The sequence below is a fragment of the Octopus sinensis genome, linkage group LG2 (assembly GCF_006345805.1).
Source record: "Octopus sinensis linkage group LG2, ASM634580v1, whole genome shotgun sequence".
Taxonomy (NCBI): Eukaryota; Metazoa; Mollusca; class Cephalopoda; order Octopoda; family Octopodidae; genus Octopus; species Octopus sinensis.
The window spans coordinates 141,228,832-141,247,393 of NC_042998.1; the positions used below are offsets into that span (position 1 = coordinate 141,228,832).

Below are 18,562 nucleotides of genomic sequence, written 5' to 3' on the forward strand. Positions count from 1 at the left end.
GTGGCTCGTCGCGCTTTATGTGTTAATGACACACGTGTATCAAAAGAGATGCCAGCGGTGTTAATGACACACGTGTATCAAAAGAGATGCCAGCGGTGATGGAACCTGAGTTAGACACTTAGAATTGTAAACAATTATTGTGTACAGTCTTATTTAACATGCCATTCATGGCTGCGTTCGCAATTATTAATTTCTAACGCTGGCACAAAAGTCACAAACGATATAATTAACTGCAAACAAGTAATCTTTTTGATTTACTGTAGTAAAATCGAAAAGGCAGTATCCATTTTAATGAAACGATATTGGAATTCACACAAGTATATATATTTTATATACATTATATTTGAAGTAAAATGGCAACATAGTAAGACGGTAGGTTTCTTACAATGCAAAAAGGGGAAAAGTTAACCTTTTAGCTTTTCTCTCTCTCTCTCTCTCTTTAAGTCATATTTTACTTCATTTACGAAAGAAAAGGAAAAAGAACATAAAAATGAAATCTATCAATAAATAATCAAAGTCGAGACCTGTCCAACATATTCGATTATATACAAACGAGGTCAAAGGACAAACGGAAGTCAACCGGCAACTCTGATATCAACAACGTTGTATACACAGGAAGTTGTAGCAATAGAGTCGTTCTTCCGGTTGCCACGCCAGCACACGATTCTCTTCAAAAATGGGTAAGAAGACAAACACGAACATATTTTTATCCTTAATTGTTAATTTTATTTTATTTCCTTTTGTATTTTAAAATATCTTTTAATATAATGAGTGAGATGTTGTTTTATCTCACTGTCTTTGTTATCGTTGTTCTTTTGAATGATTTTGTCGTGTTGTCGTTCATCCACGCCTGTATTTTGAACCAGAATCACAATTTCGACCTGCTAGAATTAGCAACCAATTTTCCCTTATATCACACTCTATTAAAACAGAAACTACATTTTGGGGCGATCTTTCGTCTCTAGTAGACCTTTCCGTCGATTTCCGTAAAAAAATTTTTTTTTTTACATATGGGCTTGCGGGAACTTTTGAAGTAATATACATACACATACACCGAGTAAAAAATTTCAGTTATCTCTTTCTTTCACACATTACTCTGTCTCTTCACACATACTAACAGAAGCACTTCACTTACACAACATACTGTCTGTCTCCCACACCCCATCAAACACACACACATGTACATCAATGCTTCCCATGCACGGTAACTTCAAAAGAATTTCCCTCGTCATACAATCGCTTTCTCTTAGTATCTTTCGCTCTTATTACTTCAAAAGTTCCCGCAAGCCCATATGTAAAAAAAAAAAAAATTTTACGGAAATCGACGGAAAGGTCTACTAGAGACGAAAGATTGCCTCAGGCCCTTTACTTATATACGTACCTATATGTTATTATCTAGATCCGCACCCGGTGGGAAAAATGGAAACGAAAATGTGTAACAGTTGTAATGCATTGTATATTAAAGGAATATGAGGATCTAGATACTAACCAAACCGTTTCAAACCAACATCTATGTGATCGCTCTGTCTGGTAGAAGCAGCAGCTAAATTTCCCCTTATATCGCAACCTACTGTATTGAAACAGGAAGGACACGTTTAACGGGATAGTCTTCGATTCACAAATTTGTGAGATTGGATACTCACGAATGAAAGGCTTTCGATCATAAATAGGCTTGTTGCATCCAGACTGACATGTGGCTAAATAACAACTACATTATTCAGTTTAATGTATTATAATAAATGTGAGTATAATGTCGATGCATTCATTCATAGTGTTCAGCTTTTAATCTGAGGCTGATATATTTACGACTGTGATGTTATTTAAAAAGCTCGGTCTTTAATGTTCGACACGATGACCTGTTAGAATCGTTTAGAATTTCTTCCGACGCTTTACGTTTGAAGTTCAGATTCCACTGAGGTAGTCTTTGCCTTTCATCCTTTCGGGGTCGTTAAAACCTGCCAGTTGAGCACTGGGCTCGAAGTATCGATTTACATCCAGCCCTAAAATTGCTGGCCTTGTGCCAAAATTTGAAACCGTTATTTGCTTTGTTCTATTTATTACATTTTTCTGGCAGAATCTTATAATATAAATTGGTTGTACATATTGAATTACAGTGTGTGTGTATATATATAAAGCATTGCCCAAGTTTCTTAACGCAGCAGACGTGTACTCAATGGAAGATGTGTAGATATATGAGGGTCTACGTAGCGTTCATGTTTATGGATGCGTGTATTTAGGTGTAGGTGTATAGTGTGTATAGATGTCGTGTGTGTGTGTGTATACTATTGCGTATCTATTGATATGCGTGTGCAAATGTATTGATACATATGAATTCAGGTATATGTGTCTTTAGACGTATATCTATGCTAATATGTATATAACTGTATTTATCTTTTAGTAAAAAGAAAGGGGTAGTGCCCGCGACCTTTTACAGAGTCTCTAAAATAAGTGAGAGGGACGGGGAGGGAGGAAAGTATCCTCAAACTGGTGATATGGCCGGTTCCCAATGGGGGTCCATATACGAGTTAGTTGTTAAAATTTATGTGCAATAAATTCGTTATATTTCAGCAATACATAAAATATTTAATTTTTAATGCAATACCAAATCATAGTTATAAAAATATAAAAGAATTTTTTAAACATTGAATAGCTATGAGAGTCCATCCTAGTAAATTATCAATTAAAGGAATCCATGGGTAAAAAATGGTTGAGAACCACTGATCTAAAGGCACCTAAAGATCAGCTGGAGATTTTAAACCAAGCAAGTGAGCTGCAGAAGGATTTGAAGTCAAAATGCAAAGAACCAGAACAAATAGTACAAAGTTCTAACATTTCTGTCAGTTTACCACCCAAGACAGGTATTTTTCCTATTGATTCTAGATGGATGAAAGGCAAAGTTTACCTCAGCAGGATTTGAACTCAGAGCACAAAGTACTGGAATAAATACCTATTTCTTTACTATCCACAAGGGGCTAAACACAGAGGAGACAAACAAGGACAGACAGACGGAGGATTAAGTCGATTATATCGACCCCAGTGCGTAACTGGTACTTATTTAATCGACCCTGAAAGGATGAAAGGCAAAGTCGACCTCTGCGGAATTTGAACTCAGAACGTAGCAGCAGACGAAATACTGCTAAGCATTTCGCCCGTCGTGCTAACGTTTCTGCCAGCTAACCGCCTGGAATAAATACCACAAAGCATTTTGTTCAGTGTTCTAATGACTCTACTTTTCTGCTACCTGAATGTATGTGTATAGTTGTATATATATTTTACCCTTTAGCATTCAGATTTCTTTGTCCAATATGTCGCTTATTTATTCACATTGTTTTGAATTAATCATGCATTATCTCAAGGCTTCAAGATTTCCTTGATGTGATTGTATATTTTTAGAATGACATTGTAGGGGAGGTGTGAGAGGTTGGATCTTGTCAGTTTTAACTTAAAACAGATAGAAAATTTGGGCTGGAAATGGCTGGTTTAAATGTTAATGGGTTAATGGTTTGTATAGCCTTGTTATGTTCTGGCTATGACTTTAAACCTCATCCAGTAGTGGAGCCCTGATTCAGAAATTCCAGGGTCTTGAGAAATGTGGAATCACCCGTTAGCCACTATTGTTCCCAGATTTACACTCACATGGTGTAGTAGCATCTTTCAGGGTTCCAACTATGAGTTAATTACTATGTCACAGAAGAAAGTCACTCAGACACCTCAGTGAACCCAGAGCTGATAAGGTCCTTCAACTCTAGCAGCTCATCCAAGAGAAGGTAATCCATTCAAGCACTGCATCCTGATAGCTACTGGGCTTGTGGCACTCATTGCACCAGAACACAAGTTTGAAGGATGAAAGGCTGGGACTGGCTCTGCACAAGCCATGCCTAGAATAATAATTAACCCCTGCTGCCTTGTGGGGTCATTTATTGAGCATTTGAAAAAAGACTGGAGGAGTATATCACTATAATAAATCTAGAGGGAAGGACCCTAAGGTAGATATGTATAGTTATACTCAACCAATATCTGGTATTTACTGTGACTCCATGGATATTGTTAATGTATTAACTTGTCTTTCCTTCATCATGTATCTAATCACATGCAGGGAGTGAATGTGTGCCCTTCTTTGCTGTCACGTCTCATGAATGAACAATTTTTGGACCAAATAGTGACTGGTGAGAAGAAATGGGTTCTCTATAAAAATGTCAAAAGACAGTGGGTTGGGAAAGGAGAAACACTGGCACCCCAGGCTAAAGAAGGTCTTCATTCACGTAATGTGTTGTTATCTGTTTGGTGGGATATGATAACAGACAATAACAAAGGAGATCTACTGTGAGCAGCTTGAGTGGTTTTAAGATGGTGTTTTTCTGTCAAGATAATGCATGGCTACATACAACAAGGATGACATTCCAAAGACTGGAGTAGTTTGAATGGGAAACGATGCCCCAACCACCATATTTGCCCGACATTGCCCCATCTGATTTTCATTTATTCAATAGTCTTCGAAATCATTTGGACGGAAAAAACATGAATCATCACAGACAAGTGAATTTTGAAAGAGGTGCCTTGCAAGTCTACCAGATAGATGGAAAAGCATTGTAGAAAATGAAAGAGAGTCTATTTTAGATTAAAAAAGAACTTTGTTTATCTTAATTTTGAAAAATAAAACAAGTTTAAAAAAACAGCATTATTTATGGGATGGCCCAATATTTGCATTAAATATGATACACATGTACCTATTTTAATCTTTTGCATATAATGGATTTTCAAAGAAATTTTTAAAGATAGTATTTTGTTTGTAGAATTTTTGTATATAATTAAAATTTGTTTATTTTTTCCAGCTGTTTCTGTTGGATCTTCCTGCTTTTTATCCTCAACACTTACAGTATTATTGTTTGCTGGAATGCAGATGTTCCGCAATCAGCTGGGATCAACCGAATATTTCACCATTTTGGGAGGTTTTCTTGGTTCCTGGATTTTCATTCTTCTGTTGACCGTATCCTTTTCGCAAATACTTCAATGGGAAAATAACTTTCAACCTGGAAAGTGCTTTATATATCTCTCTCTGTAGCTGTCATTTCCAATACATTTCTACTATTACTTTTCACTGATGGTACATAATACTATATTTTACGCAACACTCTGTGTCCATTTGTGTCACATACTCATATCTCTGCACCCATCTCTCTCCTATATACATCAATGTCTTCCATACTCATCATGCTCTTGGCACACTTCTGCTCCATCTCTCATTTGAGTTAATGTTGCTCATCAACAGGTCAGACTTTCTTACATCTTTCCAACTTCCTCAAGTGTTCCACATTCAGTGATCTCCTTCTCCTACTACTGTGTAGCTTCATGTGGTTTTGGGTTCAGTTCCACCACATGGCACCATAGGCAATGTCTTAGGCAAACCAAAGCCATGTAAGCGGATTTGGTTAGCAGATATATTGCTCAGATATATTGGGTTGGATGGTAACATGTGCAGATATATGCTCTTAGGGCGGCGAGCTGGCAGAAACTTTAGCACGTCGGGCGAAATACTTAGTAGCATTTCGTCTGCTGCTACGTTCTGAGTTCAAATTCCGCCGGGGTCAACTTTGCCTTTCATCCTTTTGAGGTCGATTAAATAAGTACCAGTTACGCACTGGGGTTGATATAATCGACTTAATCTGTTTGTCTGTCCTTGATTGTCCTCTCTGTGTTTAGCCCCTTGTGGGTAGTAAAGAAATAGGTATTTCGTCTGTCTTTACGTTCTGAGTTTAAATTCCGCCGAGGTCGACTTTGCCTTTCATCCTTTTGGGGTCGGTAAATTAAGTACCAGTTGTGTATTGACTCCGCACTGGGGTCAATATAATCGACTTGATCCATTTGTGTGTAGCTCCTTATGGGCAGTAAAGAAATAAGAAACTGAAAGAAGTCTTTTGTATATATTGGATGTGTGTGTATGTATATATACACACAAACATATATATAGAATAGCTAGAGTGAAGCATTGTGTGATATAATACATTAGATGAACTTGTAAGATAAGGCTAAAACAACAAGAGATAAAATACAAAGTAAACTACAAAAGGGAAAACAGAACAACAGATGGAGTTTTACCTTATATTTCAAAATTTTGGGGTTATGATCTCTTCCTCAGGACATGTGGAGAAATAAGGGATAGAATAAGTCATTGCTCAGATATATTGGGATGGATGGTAACGTGTGCAGACATATATTGTTATAATAGCCAGTCATCTTTGTGTATCTCTTTGCTGTTGTTTCAGTTTGTTAATAAGAAGGGCCACCTTGATTCTAATATTGTTTGTATTATGTTGAGTGACCCTGATGGTTACTGTGAAATCCTGGGTCTGGCACTTCTGTGGGTATTTGCAGATTCAAGTGGTTGTATGTATGTGTTCCTTGATGCAAAAGTGCAGTTTTCTGGCAGTGCTCCCAATGTAGGTTGCACCTCATTTACAGCAGATTACCTTGTATACCACATAAGGCCATGAGCACATTTTGAAGTTACTGATGGAGCAATTAGATGGTGTGCACCCCATAATGCTATTTGTGGTATGGTTTCTAGACAGAAATTTCCTCAGATGGACTTGTGTGCAACGTCTGTATGTTAAGTCCCTCCCTACAGATCAGGAAGGCCCTCCTTATTAACCTGCTAAGACTAACTCTAAACAGTAGAAAAGAGCTACACAAAGCCGACTGGTTATTATTACAACATGAGTCTGCACATGTCATCATCCTCCCCAACATGTTTGAGTACTTATTCTATCCCTCATTTCTCCACGTGTCTTGAAGAAGTTATAATCATAAAATATTGAAATGTAAAGTAAAACTCTAACTGTTGTTCTATTTTGTTTTAGTAATTTATCTCACATTGTAGTTCATCACATTTAATTTGTATTTCATCTCACGTTGTTTCGTCCTTATCTTACAAGTTTATCTAATATATATATATATATATATATATATATATATATTATATATATATATATGTATATATATATATGTATACTGTGGAATGGTTGGTGTTAGGAAGGGCATCCAGCCATAAAAACCATACAAAAACAGACACAGAAGTATGGTGTAGTCTCCTGCCTGTCCAGCTCCTGTCAAACTGTCCAACCCATGCCACCTTGGAAGGAGGACATTAAATGATGATTTTATATATATATATATATATATCATCATCATCATTTAACATCTGCTTTCCATGCTAGTATGGATTGGATGATTTGACTGAGGTCTGGCGAACCAGATGGTTGCACCAGACTCCAATCTGATCCGGCAGAGTTTCTACAGCTGGATGCCCTTCCTAACGCCGACCACTCCAAGTGTGTAGTGGGTGCTTTTATGTGCCACCGGCACGAGGGCCAGTCAGGCGGTACTGGCATATATATATATATATACACATATATATATATGTATATATATATTGTGTGTGTTGGTACCTCCTTGTCTTGATATTGCATGATAGTTACTGTCATACAAGCAGCGTCACTCATCTCCAATCTTCTGTGAAAACATATTCACTCATTGGGAAAATATTACCTTGCTTGAGAACAAGTGAGGGTTGGTGACAGAAAAGGCATTCAGCCTTATAAAATTTGTCTCAGTAAATTCTGTCTTACCCATGCAAGCAAACAAGGGAAAGTGGATACTAAATGATGAATCAATGACATTCTTTTGAATTGTAAGAAGCTTTTCCAAACAAACTCATTTTACAAACACCACAGTGCTTCAAGCAAACTACAGCATTGCCAAATTTGGTAGAAACCTTAGAATAATTAAATATTTTGTTTTATTGTTTATGTTGCAAAATGCTATTCCACAAATATTTCTTTAACAGTTCCATCAGGCATGCAATAATTTTGAAGTGTTAGTCTTTGGAAAAAACTTTCAGTCACAGTTTTTACCAGAAGGTAAGTAGCAAATATTTGATATATTCTTACCATGATACATCCATGTTGCAGTAGGTGTAAATGTGATGTAAACTAATTTCATTTTAGATTATAATAATGGTTTGGCATGGTTTTGTGGATAAGAAGTTTACTTCCCAATGACATGGCTTTGGGTTCAATACCACTGCCTGGTATCTTTCAGTGAGTGTCTTCTGCTATAGTCCTGTATATATATATATATATTATATATATGTGTGTGTGTGCGTGCCTGTCCATCTGTATGTATGCATCACTAAAACTTGAGAACTACCTGACAAATTCCCTTTAAATTTTACACATGCGATACTTAAAGTTCATGCAGTGTCATGGGCCAAAAAAATGTTCAGCTTCTTGCCTAATGTGAACCCGGAGCAATATCTTATCTCTTACACTATTTCAGTATTACATGTCAAAAGTGAAACATTAATTTTGAAACACTGCAGTATTTTAACATCTCCATACACCAGTGAATCATATGTATAAACACACATAGTTTGAAGGAAGGAGCTGTTTTGTATTCACAAAAAAACCCACAATGATCAGATATTTACATTCAAAATTGCCAGAACATATCAATAATGAATATATACATTATTGCTTGAATTCTTGTTCATAGATACGCATTATAAATTACTTTTATCTTCTTTTCTATATAAGATACCTTGAGTCTTTGATGCCTTCAAAATGGTAGGTTTGAAATTTTGGTACAAGGCCAGTAAGTTTGGGAGATGGGGTTAGTCAATTATATTGAACCCAGTGCTCAACTGGTACTTAATTTATCGATTCCAAAAGGATGAAAGGCAAAGTTGACCTCGGTGGAATTTGAACTCAGAACGTAAAGACAGATGAAATGCCGCTAAGCATTTTGCACGATGTGCTAACAATTCTGCCAGCTTGATATCTTTGTGTGCCACTAATATTAAAATACCATTTCACTCCTGTTGTAATCATTTGATATCATTTCAGTGATTTAGGAAAGGTGCATAGCTGAGTGGTTAGGGCACTTGGCTCACTATCGTATGGTTGTGAGTTCAATAGCTGGCAGTATGTTATGTCCTTGAGCAAGACACTTTATTTCATGTTGCTCCAGTCCACTCAGCTGGCAAAAATGAATAGTACCTGTAATTCAAAGGGCTAGTCTTGTCACACTCTGTCATGCTGAATCTCCTTGAGAACTACGTTAAGGCTACACATGTCTGTGGAGTGCTCAGCCACTTATACGTTAATTTCACGAGCAGGCTATTCCCGGTGGAGTGCCAGTTAGTTCTGTCAATGATTTAAGGCTGAATCATTAACACCCAGATAAAATGTTTAGCAGCATTTCTTCCAGCTTTTTTATGTTCTGAGCTCAGATACATCCGAGGTCAGCTTTGGCTTTCGTCCCTTTATGGTTGATAAAATAAAGTAGCAGTCAAGTACAGGGGCTGGCATAATCAATTAACTCCCTCCTCTCAAAACTGCTGGTCTTGTGTACCAAAATTTGGAACCATTGTTTCAGTAAATAAATTAGTGATTATTTCTTTTAATTGTTTCTAATTAACAATAATTTAATTCTATTTTCAGTTGTGTCTTGTTTATTTTTGGCAATGTTTGCTTCGGGATTAATCCACAGAGTTTGTGTAACAACATGGTAAGATTAATTCTTTAAAAATCTACATTTTGCCATTGTTTTCTCAGATTGTTATACGACTTGATTCCTTTTCTCAATGGGAAACAAGGTATCGTTGGTTTCCCTGTCATGGCTGGACATGTTTGGATGGAAGATTAGAAATGAAGAACACCACTTGTATAACAGTGATACTCATTTACATCTATCACATGTTATAAGAAAGAGACACAAATGCATGCTTCCATATGTGTGCACGTGCATGCGTGCACACACACACACATACACACTTATACTCACAGACACACATACACACTCATACTTACAGACAGACACACACACATTCATGAATGAAGTTTAAGATTTTGGGAGTATTCTCACAAGAGTCAGAAACGAAATGGAAAACATTGACCAGAAACTGCTGCATTTTACACATGTCACTTGCTCAATTTAAAACAAATAAATAAACATTTTCTTTGATAACTTTCATGTAATATTTCCAAATATATTCAAACAGTGAATATTTCAAGAGAAAATAGATTCAGATTAACAGCTGAATGATTGGAAATGTGAGACTCTGAGAACTAGATTTAGGAGCCTTTCAGTTATTATGTTTTAAAGAATACTCTACAATTATGTATTGAGTTCTGTAATTTATCACATATAAGTGAATCAACAGGTATATATATATATATATATATATATATAATATATATATATATATATATATATTATATATATATATATATATACACACACAAACATACAGATATATGTGTGTGTGTAAATATGTATATGTATATATATTCGGCAAATAAGAAAATGGAGAGAATACAAAACAACATACATCATCTGGCAGACATTCCAGTGTGTCTATTTATTCCAAAGCATTAGAAAGTATTAGAAGAAGAAAACATACACATGTTGTAACTCATGCATTTGTGTCTCTTTCTTATAACATGTGATAGATGTAAATACACAAACATGTATTAATATTACAGAAAAGAGCAAAAGATCAGTTCCTTATGGCTGTTTCTGCCAAGAGGCAACAAAATCCTCCATGTCATCTCCATCTCTTAAGTGTTCTGTTGGGATGGGCAGATAAAGTTGGGATGATGAGTGTGCCTCTAGTCTTCTTCAGAGGGTCTAAGTGGTTAGGAGGGCTAATACATATAATAAACAGTTAACAATAGGTACAGTGTATTTGTCATTATTAAAAAGGGCAGAAAAAGAATAGGAGCAGACATGAGGCTGTGAGAGAAGTATAATTTATTAAAATGAATTAGGTATAGGAAGGGGAAATAAGCTACAAACTTCCCATGATGTATTCCAGGATCCATGTTATCTCGTCCAATGGTGGATAGGTGAGTATAGTCACTCTTGAGAGGAGTTTTTAGGAAGGGTGAATTTAGGTAGTAGTTCGCATTATGTTTACATAGAAATACAGTGGTGGATTTGAAAGTGTGGTTCATGTTCTGGAGGTGAAAGTTCATATATAAAATGCCTGCTAGTAGGTGCAATGTTGCGGATGGTATGGCTTAAAAAGCCTATGATGGTGAGACAATCATGGGAAAATTTGGAATATAAGTGTACTAGTGAGAGTAAGGAACCAGGTGATGACTAAAATGTGGTGTTAGTGTCTGTTATTTTTTTGCCAATCAACAAGTCTCTGAATCCCTATGTGTAGTGAGTGGGGTGGGGTCATGATCAGTCCTACAGCCTAATTAGTTTTTTTTTCTCTTTTGAAAACCATGGCGTGGTTCCGGTTCGTTAATGGTTAACAGTTAAGACAAAAATAAATGTATAAACCATTGCCAGTATGGGCAAGTAAAAGAGAAAAATAGAATTAAAACCAAATAAATAAGTAAATGCGATAACTAAAATAATAGAACTAAAGAAGAGGATCCTAAAGGACAGCATAAGGAAAGGAAAAGAGTATAAACATATAAAAATATAAAACATATATCTATCTATTGGGGGAATCTACTGTATATGGTTATATGTAATATAGGAGCTGGAAAGGGGATTCATTGTCGTCGGAAGGCAGAAGAAGGAAGAATCCATGAATAGGGACAAAAATGGACTGGACCAGAAGGGTAGTCGTAGTTTGTTTTGCTAACTTATAGTTATTTAGTGCTAAAACTTATACTAGTAAAATATAGAATATTAGATATAAAGTATCAGAGGAATGGCACTGTGTTATAGTATTAAATTATTAAGTTATTTTATTTAAAAGGGGTAGTTTGAAAATGTTTACATGGATACACACACACACACACAGCTAAAGGGGAGTAACCCGAGTATTTCTAGCTACTTAAATTAATTAGATATTAATTAATTCCGTATTGGAATAGTACTCATTTAGATCTAAGGGAAGAGGTCATATTAGTTGCAGATGCAAATCGAAGGTATTTGTGTTCAGGTAAGGGTGTCAGCTATGAGGTGTAGACATCTATGGATTATGATGTATTAGGTGGTTTTAGCTATAGTAAATTGCTTTATATTATACTCAATTATCTGATTGTACATAATTGTTTATATTTATAATTAAAGCTTGTGGACAGTGTGCTATATTATTATTATTCCTCTGCTCATTTCTTGGGTGCATTTTAATTACTAGGTGCTAGTATGTATGATGAACTAATCCTGTGTGTATTTACTAAAGGTTCATAATAGAGAGGTTCTTAGCCACAGTGTATAAGCCATGTTTATGTAGAGTATTCCTAGTAGGAGTATGGAGTAACATACCCTTGGTAGACTAAAATGATGGAGTATTACTATCTGTACCTGTCTATACTTATACTCCAGCAATCATACATACGAATATATCTACAGACCCACATATGCTCCTATACTAATACTAATCAGGTATATGTTCACACCCATATCCCTCTGTGTACACCATTATATACATGCAAATCCATACTGGCCCTTACCCACACCCTTATCTCCACACATGCGTATATCTATTTCCACAATTATGGATACATTTGTGTGCAAACATCTAAGAATCTGTGGCTTCTTACATAGTCTCTCATATATACCTATATAAATGTGCATATATGTATACATACACATGCCCATACTTATATCTATATAAGCCTGTATATACATACACACACACAAAAATGTGTATATATAAACACAAACACACATACACATCCATATATATAAACATACCATACATACACACACACATACATATACATGTATATATACACTCAAACAATGCACACTCTTACATACAGGCACAATACACGTATTCACCTATACATGCATAGCCCTATACCTACATATACTTACATACACAGAAATAGGGTTACAATCGTATGTATTTATATGTGTGCACACACATGCATAGATACAAACATACATGTATACATATATACATTCGCACACGCAGCATACATGCATATATTCGTACATATGTACATACACTCAAAAGTATATGCAAGCACCTACCTGGAAAAGGTAAATCGTATACTGTTGATTCACTGAGCAGTGATGATACAGAACTCAATAGAGTAAATGTACACACACATAGACACACACACACACATGATGGGGCTCCACACGATTTCCATCTACTAAATTCATTCACAAGGCATTAGTTGACCTGGGGTTATAGTAGAAGTCACTTGCTCCAAGGTACCACACATAGGAACTGAAGGTAATAAATACATAGCCATGGTTTAGATTGACCAACAGCATATTAATTTAGATAGTTAAATATGTACAAGTTAAGTTCTATATAAGTATTGATGAGAGAGTATATGTCTGTGAGAAAGACAGATTTCATCGTTCCAGTCATCATTGTTGGTATGGGAGGTAACTCTGGACTTAACATTTGTACGTGTGCAAAGCAATTATTCAGAGAGAAACGGTTAACTCCAACAAACTCCTCATCATCATTGTTTTAATGTCCCTTTTTCCATACTCACATAGGTTGGATGGAGTTTTTTTAAGCAGATTTTCTATAACCAGGTTTCCTTCCTGCTGCTAACACTTACCTGTTTCCATGAAGAGATAATAATTCCCCATGACTAGTCATGTTTTTACAGAATATTGGTAATGAAAGACACTGCTTGTATGACAGTGACACTCATTTACAAGTATCATGTGATCTCCAAACAAAGTGTCTCAAACATACATATACATACACATGTGGAGGGAAGTTGTGCAAGAGGAAGACATGGGACAAAGTATTAAATGCCGATCTCAAAACACTGAACCTTACAAAGGAGATGATAGAGGCCTAAGCTAAATGGCACATTGCTATGCTTAAAAAGGCCTGTGCACCACAACAGAATTGAGATCCTAAAACCCAATGTACCATGTAAAAACATTGGTGTGAGTGCTGGCACCACATAAAAAACCACTGATTCTGGTGTTACATGAAAAGCACTGGGGCTGGTATCACGTAAAAAGCACTGGTGATGGTGTCATGTGAAAAGCACCCAGTACTCTATGGGGTGGTTGGCGTTAGGAAGGGCATCCAATCGTAGAAACGAAGCCAAAACAAACTATGGAACCTGATGCTGCCTATGGTTTTGCCGTTTCCTACCAAGCCAACCAAACCATACCAGCATGGAAAATGAACGTTAAATGATGACGACGATGATGATGATGAATCATTGCTTTCCTCATCATTTTAACATGCACTTTTCCTTGCTTGCAAGGATGACAGAATTTGTTGCAGCACATTTTCTACAGCCAGATTGCCCTTCCTGTCACCAACCCTCACCTGGGACCAGCTTCTAACACATCTGACCCTATCTTGTTTGGTTTCCATAATTACCTTCCAATTGGATATCTTGGTACTTCTTTATCTGTCTGTCATCATCAATATACAGCACATGTCCCCACTTCAAATAAAATCTTAAAACAGACTAATGGAATACAAGATATTGAAGTGGAGAAGTAGATATTAAAAATAACCTCAGAAGGTGTATATTTGAAAGTGGTTGGCTTTTAGAAGTTACATCAAGCTGTAGAAACCAGGCCAAAACAGGTATTGGAGCTTGATGCAGTGTTATAGTTCTACTAAAATCTGGGATTGACTAATGCTTTATGAGTGAATTTGGTACATGGATACTGTGTGTGTACATGTGTGTTTGTGTTTGTATCTCACTACTTGATAATCAGTGTTGGTTTTGTTTACGCCCTTGAAACTTAGCAATTATGCAGAAAAAAAGAAACCATTGGAATAACTACCACACTTGAAATTATAAGATTTCTTTCACTAAAACTCATCTTCAAGTTGCTATCCCAGCATGGCTGGATACCTTATATGCTTAAGTAAAGGTAACTCCCCACTCAATTTTTGGTAAAAAAAAAAATCTAGAATTTTCCATATATCTCGTGTGAAAGTTAACCCTACTTCTTCACAGATAACACTGTTTAACACAGTTTTTGTCCTTGGGTAGCAACTGTTATTTCCTGTTTGCTTATTCCTAGAAAGTATGAAAAATGACTAATATTTCCTTCAAATTTTGCTTTGGTTACATTTATTCAAATCCCAAAAAGTCCTTCTCAACACATAGTTATGATGCTCCCCAACTAGTCCTGTTCACAATCAGAGATGCATATACTGTCCACCACTAAGGAACATGCTCAAGTGGTTAAGGTCAAGCAACTGACGAGCAAATTTGTGGTACTGAACAGAATATTAGCTATAACGATATTTCTGCTCCTTCAACTCAGTGCTGAATCTGTTTGAAATGTAATGAAAAATAAGTCAGTTTCAAAACATCAATGTCCAGGTGACAAAAGCAAAGTTTGAAGGGAATAGTAGTCATTTCTTTTGATATCTAGATAGGAGGGAATAGGAAATAACACTTACTGACCAAAGACAAAAAAAAAAAAATCAAATTTTGTTACATGGTATAATAGATTTGTTGAGTGGGGTGGATATGAATAAAAGATCAAATATAAATAGTTATAAGAGCTACACCGTTTTGTTTATTGGTTATTGTTTTGATGTGTAAAAATTAATATTAAATGATGTGTAAAAATTAATTTTAAATATTGAACAATAAGAAAACTGGAATTACATACTCACCATCATTAGCTTATAGTTGTTTCTGCTATAAGAAGCTGTGCATCAGAGCTGAGTGCTTGTGCAACATCTTGTAGCTTCTTCAGAGCCATTAAGATTGCTAATGTAAGCTAAGGAAGTTGATTATGTACTTTCCTGTTCCTTTGTCATTCAATAATTAATAGTAAGTAATATGTATATATTGGTTTATCTAACAAAATTTTATTTTATTTTTAATCTAATCTTTCATTCTCTTACTTTTCCTCTTTTTTCAGCTTCATATTCTCCGTCATAGCATTGTACTTCATCAACAGGTTGTCAATGACAATTTATGCTCCTCCACCAGTTGTTGTGGCTTCCAAGAAACGGAAGTGATGTAATTTTCAACTTTAATGCTATTTCTTGCTTTTACTTTTTACTGCTAATAAACATTTTGGAAAGTAAAAAAACAAAAAACAAACTATTCTTTTTGTGTATTTTTTCCTTTTTACTTTGTTGTATCATAGGACGGTCATTATGCCTGTAATAATAAACACACACACTGGTTCTATTTCACTTCTTATTTATTTGCCAATTGGTTAACCATTTAACCAATTAACTAATAAATTTTTGATTAATCATTTGGTCAATCAATTATTCAGTTAAGTTTGTTAAAGTCCTTTTTCCACCATTTGCAACCTTATAAATTACATACCCTTCTGGTCTGTCTGAGACAGACTTTGACAAACCTTACTGATTGCTTGACTTGATTAAACCGTAAGCATTCAGATTACTCTATTACATGTAATGCTTATTGATTCAAATTGTTTTGAATTAATCATGTTTTATCTCATAGCTTTCAATGATGTGATTGTTTACTTTTAGAATGACATTGCAGAGTAGTTGTGCAAGGCCTGATCAGGTCAGTTTGAACACAGAACAAGTAGAATATTTGGGCCTGATATGGCTGGCTTGAATGTTAATGCATAAAATAAACACTAAAGAAGTGAAACTGAACCAGTGCATGTATTTATTATTGGCATAACAATCCTCCCAAGATACAACAAGATATGTTTCAACACATAAGTTTGAATCAAGAATCTTGTGAACTAAATGCAAAATGAAAATTTCCTTTTTACATTTTTATTATATTTCACTTTTTGCAAAAATTCCAAAATTCATTGTCATCATCATCATCATCATCATCATCCTATTGAGATGAAATTCATTGTGGCAGATTTTTCTTCAACCAGATACTTATCCTGTCATGAATCCTCACTTGTTTTCTTAGCAAGGTATTATATTGCCTCATAGCCCAATATGTTTTCATGGAAGACTAGAAACAAACAACACTGATCTCACAGTAGTGATGCTGATGGCAGTTACGCGATGTAAAAACAAATAGTCATGCATACAAACAACCATACATACACAATGGGATTCTTTTTAGTTTCCATCTTCCAAATCAATTCACAAAGCTTTGGTTGACTATAACTAGTAGAAGACAGCTGTCTAAGGTGCAGCAAAATGAGACTGAATCTGAAACTAAGTGGCTGGGGAACAATAATCTACTATAATAATACTCTTCTGTTTTTCTCTGTCACAACATATGAATGAGAAAGGAAGGGGTGACAGATGAATAAAGAAGGACGGGGTGGTGGCAAACTTAGTGGGAGCGTTTCAACTTGGTGAGAATATGTAAAAGGGAGGTATGTGAGTGTATGTGTGTGTGCAATAGGAGTGAGATAGTGAACATTCAATACTGAAAAACAAAATCAAACAGTGTTTCAACTTTGAGTATATGTGTGTATGTATGTGCATGTACAAGGGAAGTATGTATATGTTTGTGTGAACCAGCATTCTTTCAGTAACAAATGATGATCAATGTCACATCTCAAACGACAACCACCAGATAACATTGATGAGTGAGGTAAACTGGGAGATAACAGTTTATTCCAAGTGGCTGCATTCAGCTTCTACTATAGCCTCAAGACAGCCCCAGAACCTGGTGCATGCTTTCCTAACTGTGTCTTTGGAAAGATCTTTGAACACTTCCTTGGTCTTAGTCATCAGGTCAGCCTTGGTGTTGCAGGAAGAGCAGTTGATATCTTTATCAACCATGTCCCATACATAGTAATCCATAGAATTACAAGTGGGAAAATTAGGAGGGCAGAAATTGGAACTGTGAAGTTGTAGAAATTCTCTGACACCACTTCTGATTCTTTCAGGAGTTATGACAAGGTGGCAAATCCTGCTGTCAGACATATGGCCTCTCAGCAGCAACCTTCTTCAGTCAGGGATTGATCAGTGTCCAGTCGCTTCACATAACCATCTGAATTTATTCTATGGCTATGTTCATCAGTTGTTGGATGAATTCGGGCTTCTGGCCACTGTCAGAAAGTTTACTGTGTCCCTTCCTGCTGGCCACAGCTTCATAGTCACCATTCCAGCTATCCATGTCAAGTCTTACAGCCTTTACAATGTTCACAGAGCATTGAGCAGCAGTCATGGCATTTGACAGCTAATATGAATCACCATGATTCAGGCAACTCTTTGCCAGTATTCAGATGGTTTCAAGTCCTCCATGCTGGCTAACTTTTCTCAACTACAAGTTTAATCTTTATGTTCTCCAATGATGTTCACCAATACATCAAGCTGTTCCTGAAAAAAGGAAACATTAAAATTTGTGAAATTTTGCTCGAACATCCTGTATATATATGTATGCATGAATGTATGTATGTAAATGCATGTATACACACACACACATATATATAATGGATAATAAAACGAATGGTTTACATCTGGTAGCTCACTGGTAAAGCACAGTCACTTTTAGAGTGCAAAAGTACATTTATATGCGTGTAGGCATTTCAATAGTCATTCAGAAATTATATATATATATATATATATATATATATATATATATATATATATATATGTATGTATATATATGTATGTATATGTATATATATATATGTATGTATATATGTATATATATATATATGT

General features: G+C 35.7%; 1 protein-coding gene across 3 annotated transcripts; it reads left to right on the top strand.

The window, feature by feature from the left end:
- Positions 1-526: 526 nt before the first annotated feature.
- On the top strand, positions 527-16,037 carry LOC115231515 (keratinocyte-associated protein 2). Of its 3 annotated transcripts, none has more exons than XM_029801530.2 (5): positions 527-680; positions 4,833-4,987; positions 7,853-7,916; positions 9,498-9,564; positions 15,853-16,037. In XM_029801530.2, the coding sequence occupies exons 1-5, from the start codon at positions 677-679 to the stop codon at positions 15,950-15,952; spliced, it is 390 nt and encodes a 129-aa protein (XP_029657390.1). In that variant the 5' UTR covers positions 527-676; the 3' UTR covers positions 15,953-16,037. The 3 variants fall into 3 exon arrangements, with proteins under 3 accessions (XP_029657390.1, XP_036355794.1, XP_036355799.1); XM_036499901.1 differs by having other exon boundaries at positions 607-692; XM_036499906.1 differs by lacking the exon at positions 527-680 and adding an exon at positions 1,711-1,741.
- Positions 16,038-18,562: the final 2,525 nt, after the last annotated feature.

Bases quoted from the DNA above. Each gene is read 5' to 3' on its own strand.
- LOC115231515 (XM_036499901.1), top strand. The intron at 4,988-7,852 runs GTATCCTTTTCG...CAGTTCCATCAG, and splicing joins TTTTCATTCTTCTGTTGACC to GCATGCAATAATTTTGAAGT. The intron at 7,917-9,497 runs GTAAGTAGCAAA...TTCTATTTTCAG, and splicing joins GTCACAGTTTTTACCAGAAG to TTGTGTCTTGTTTATTTTTG.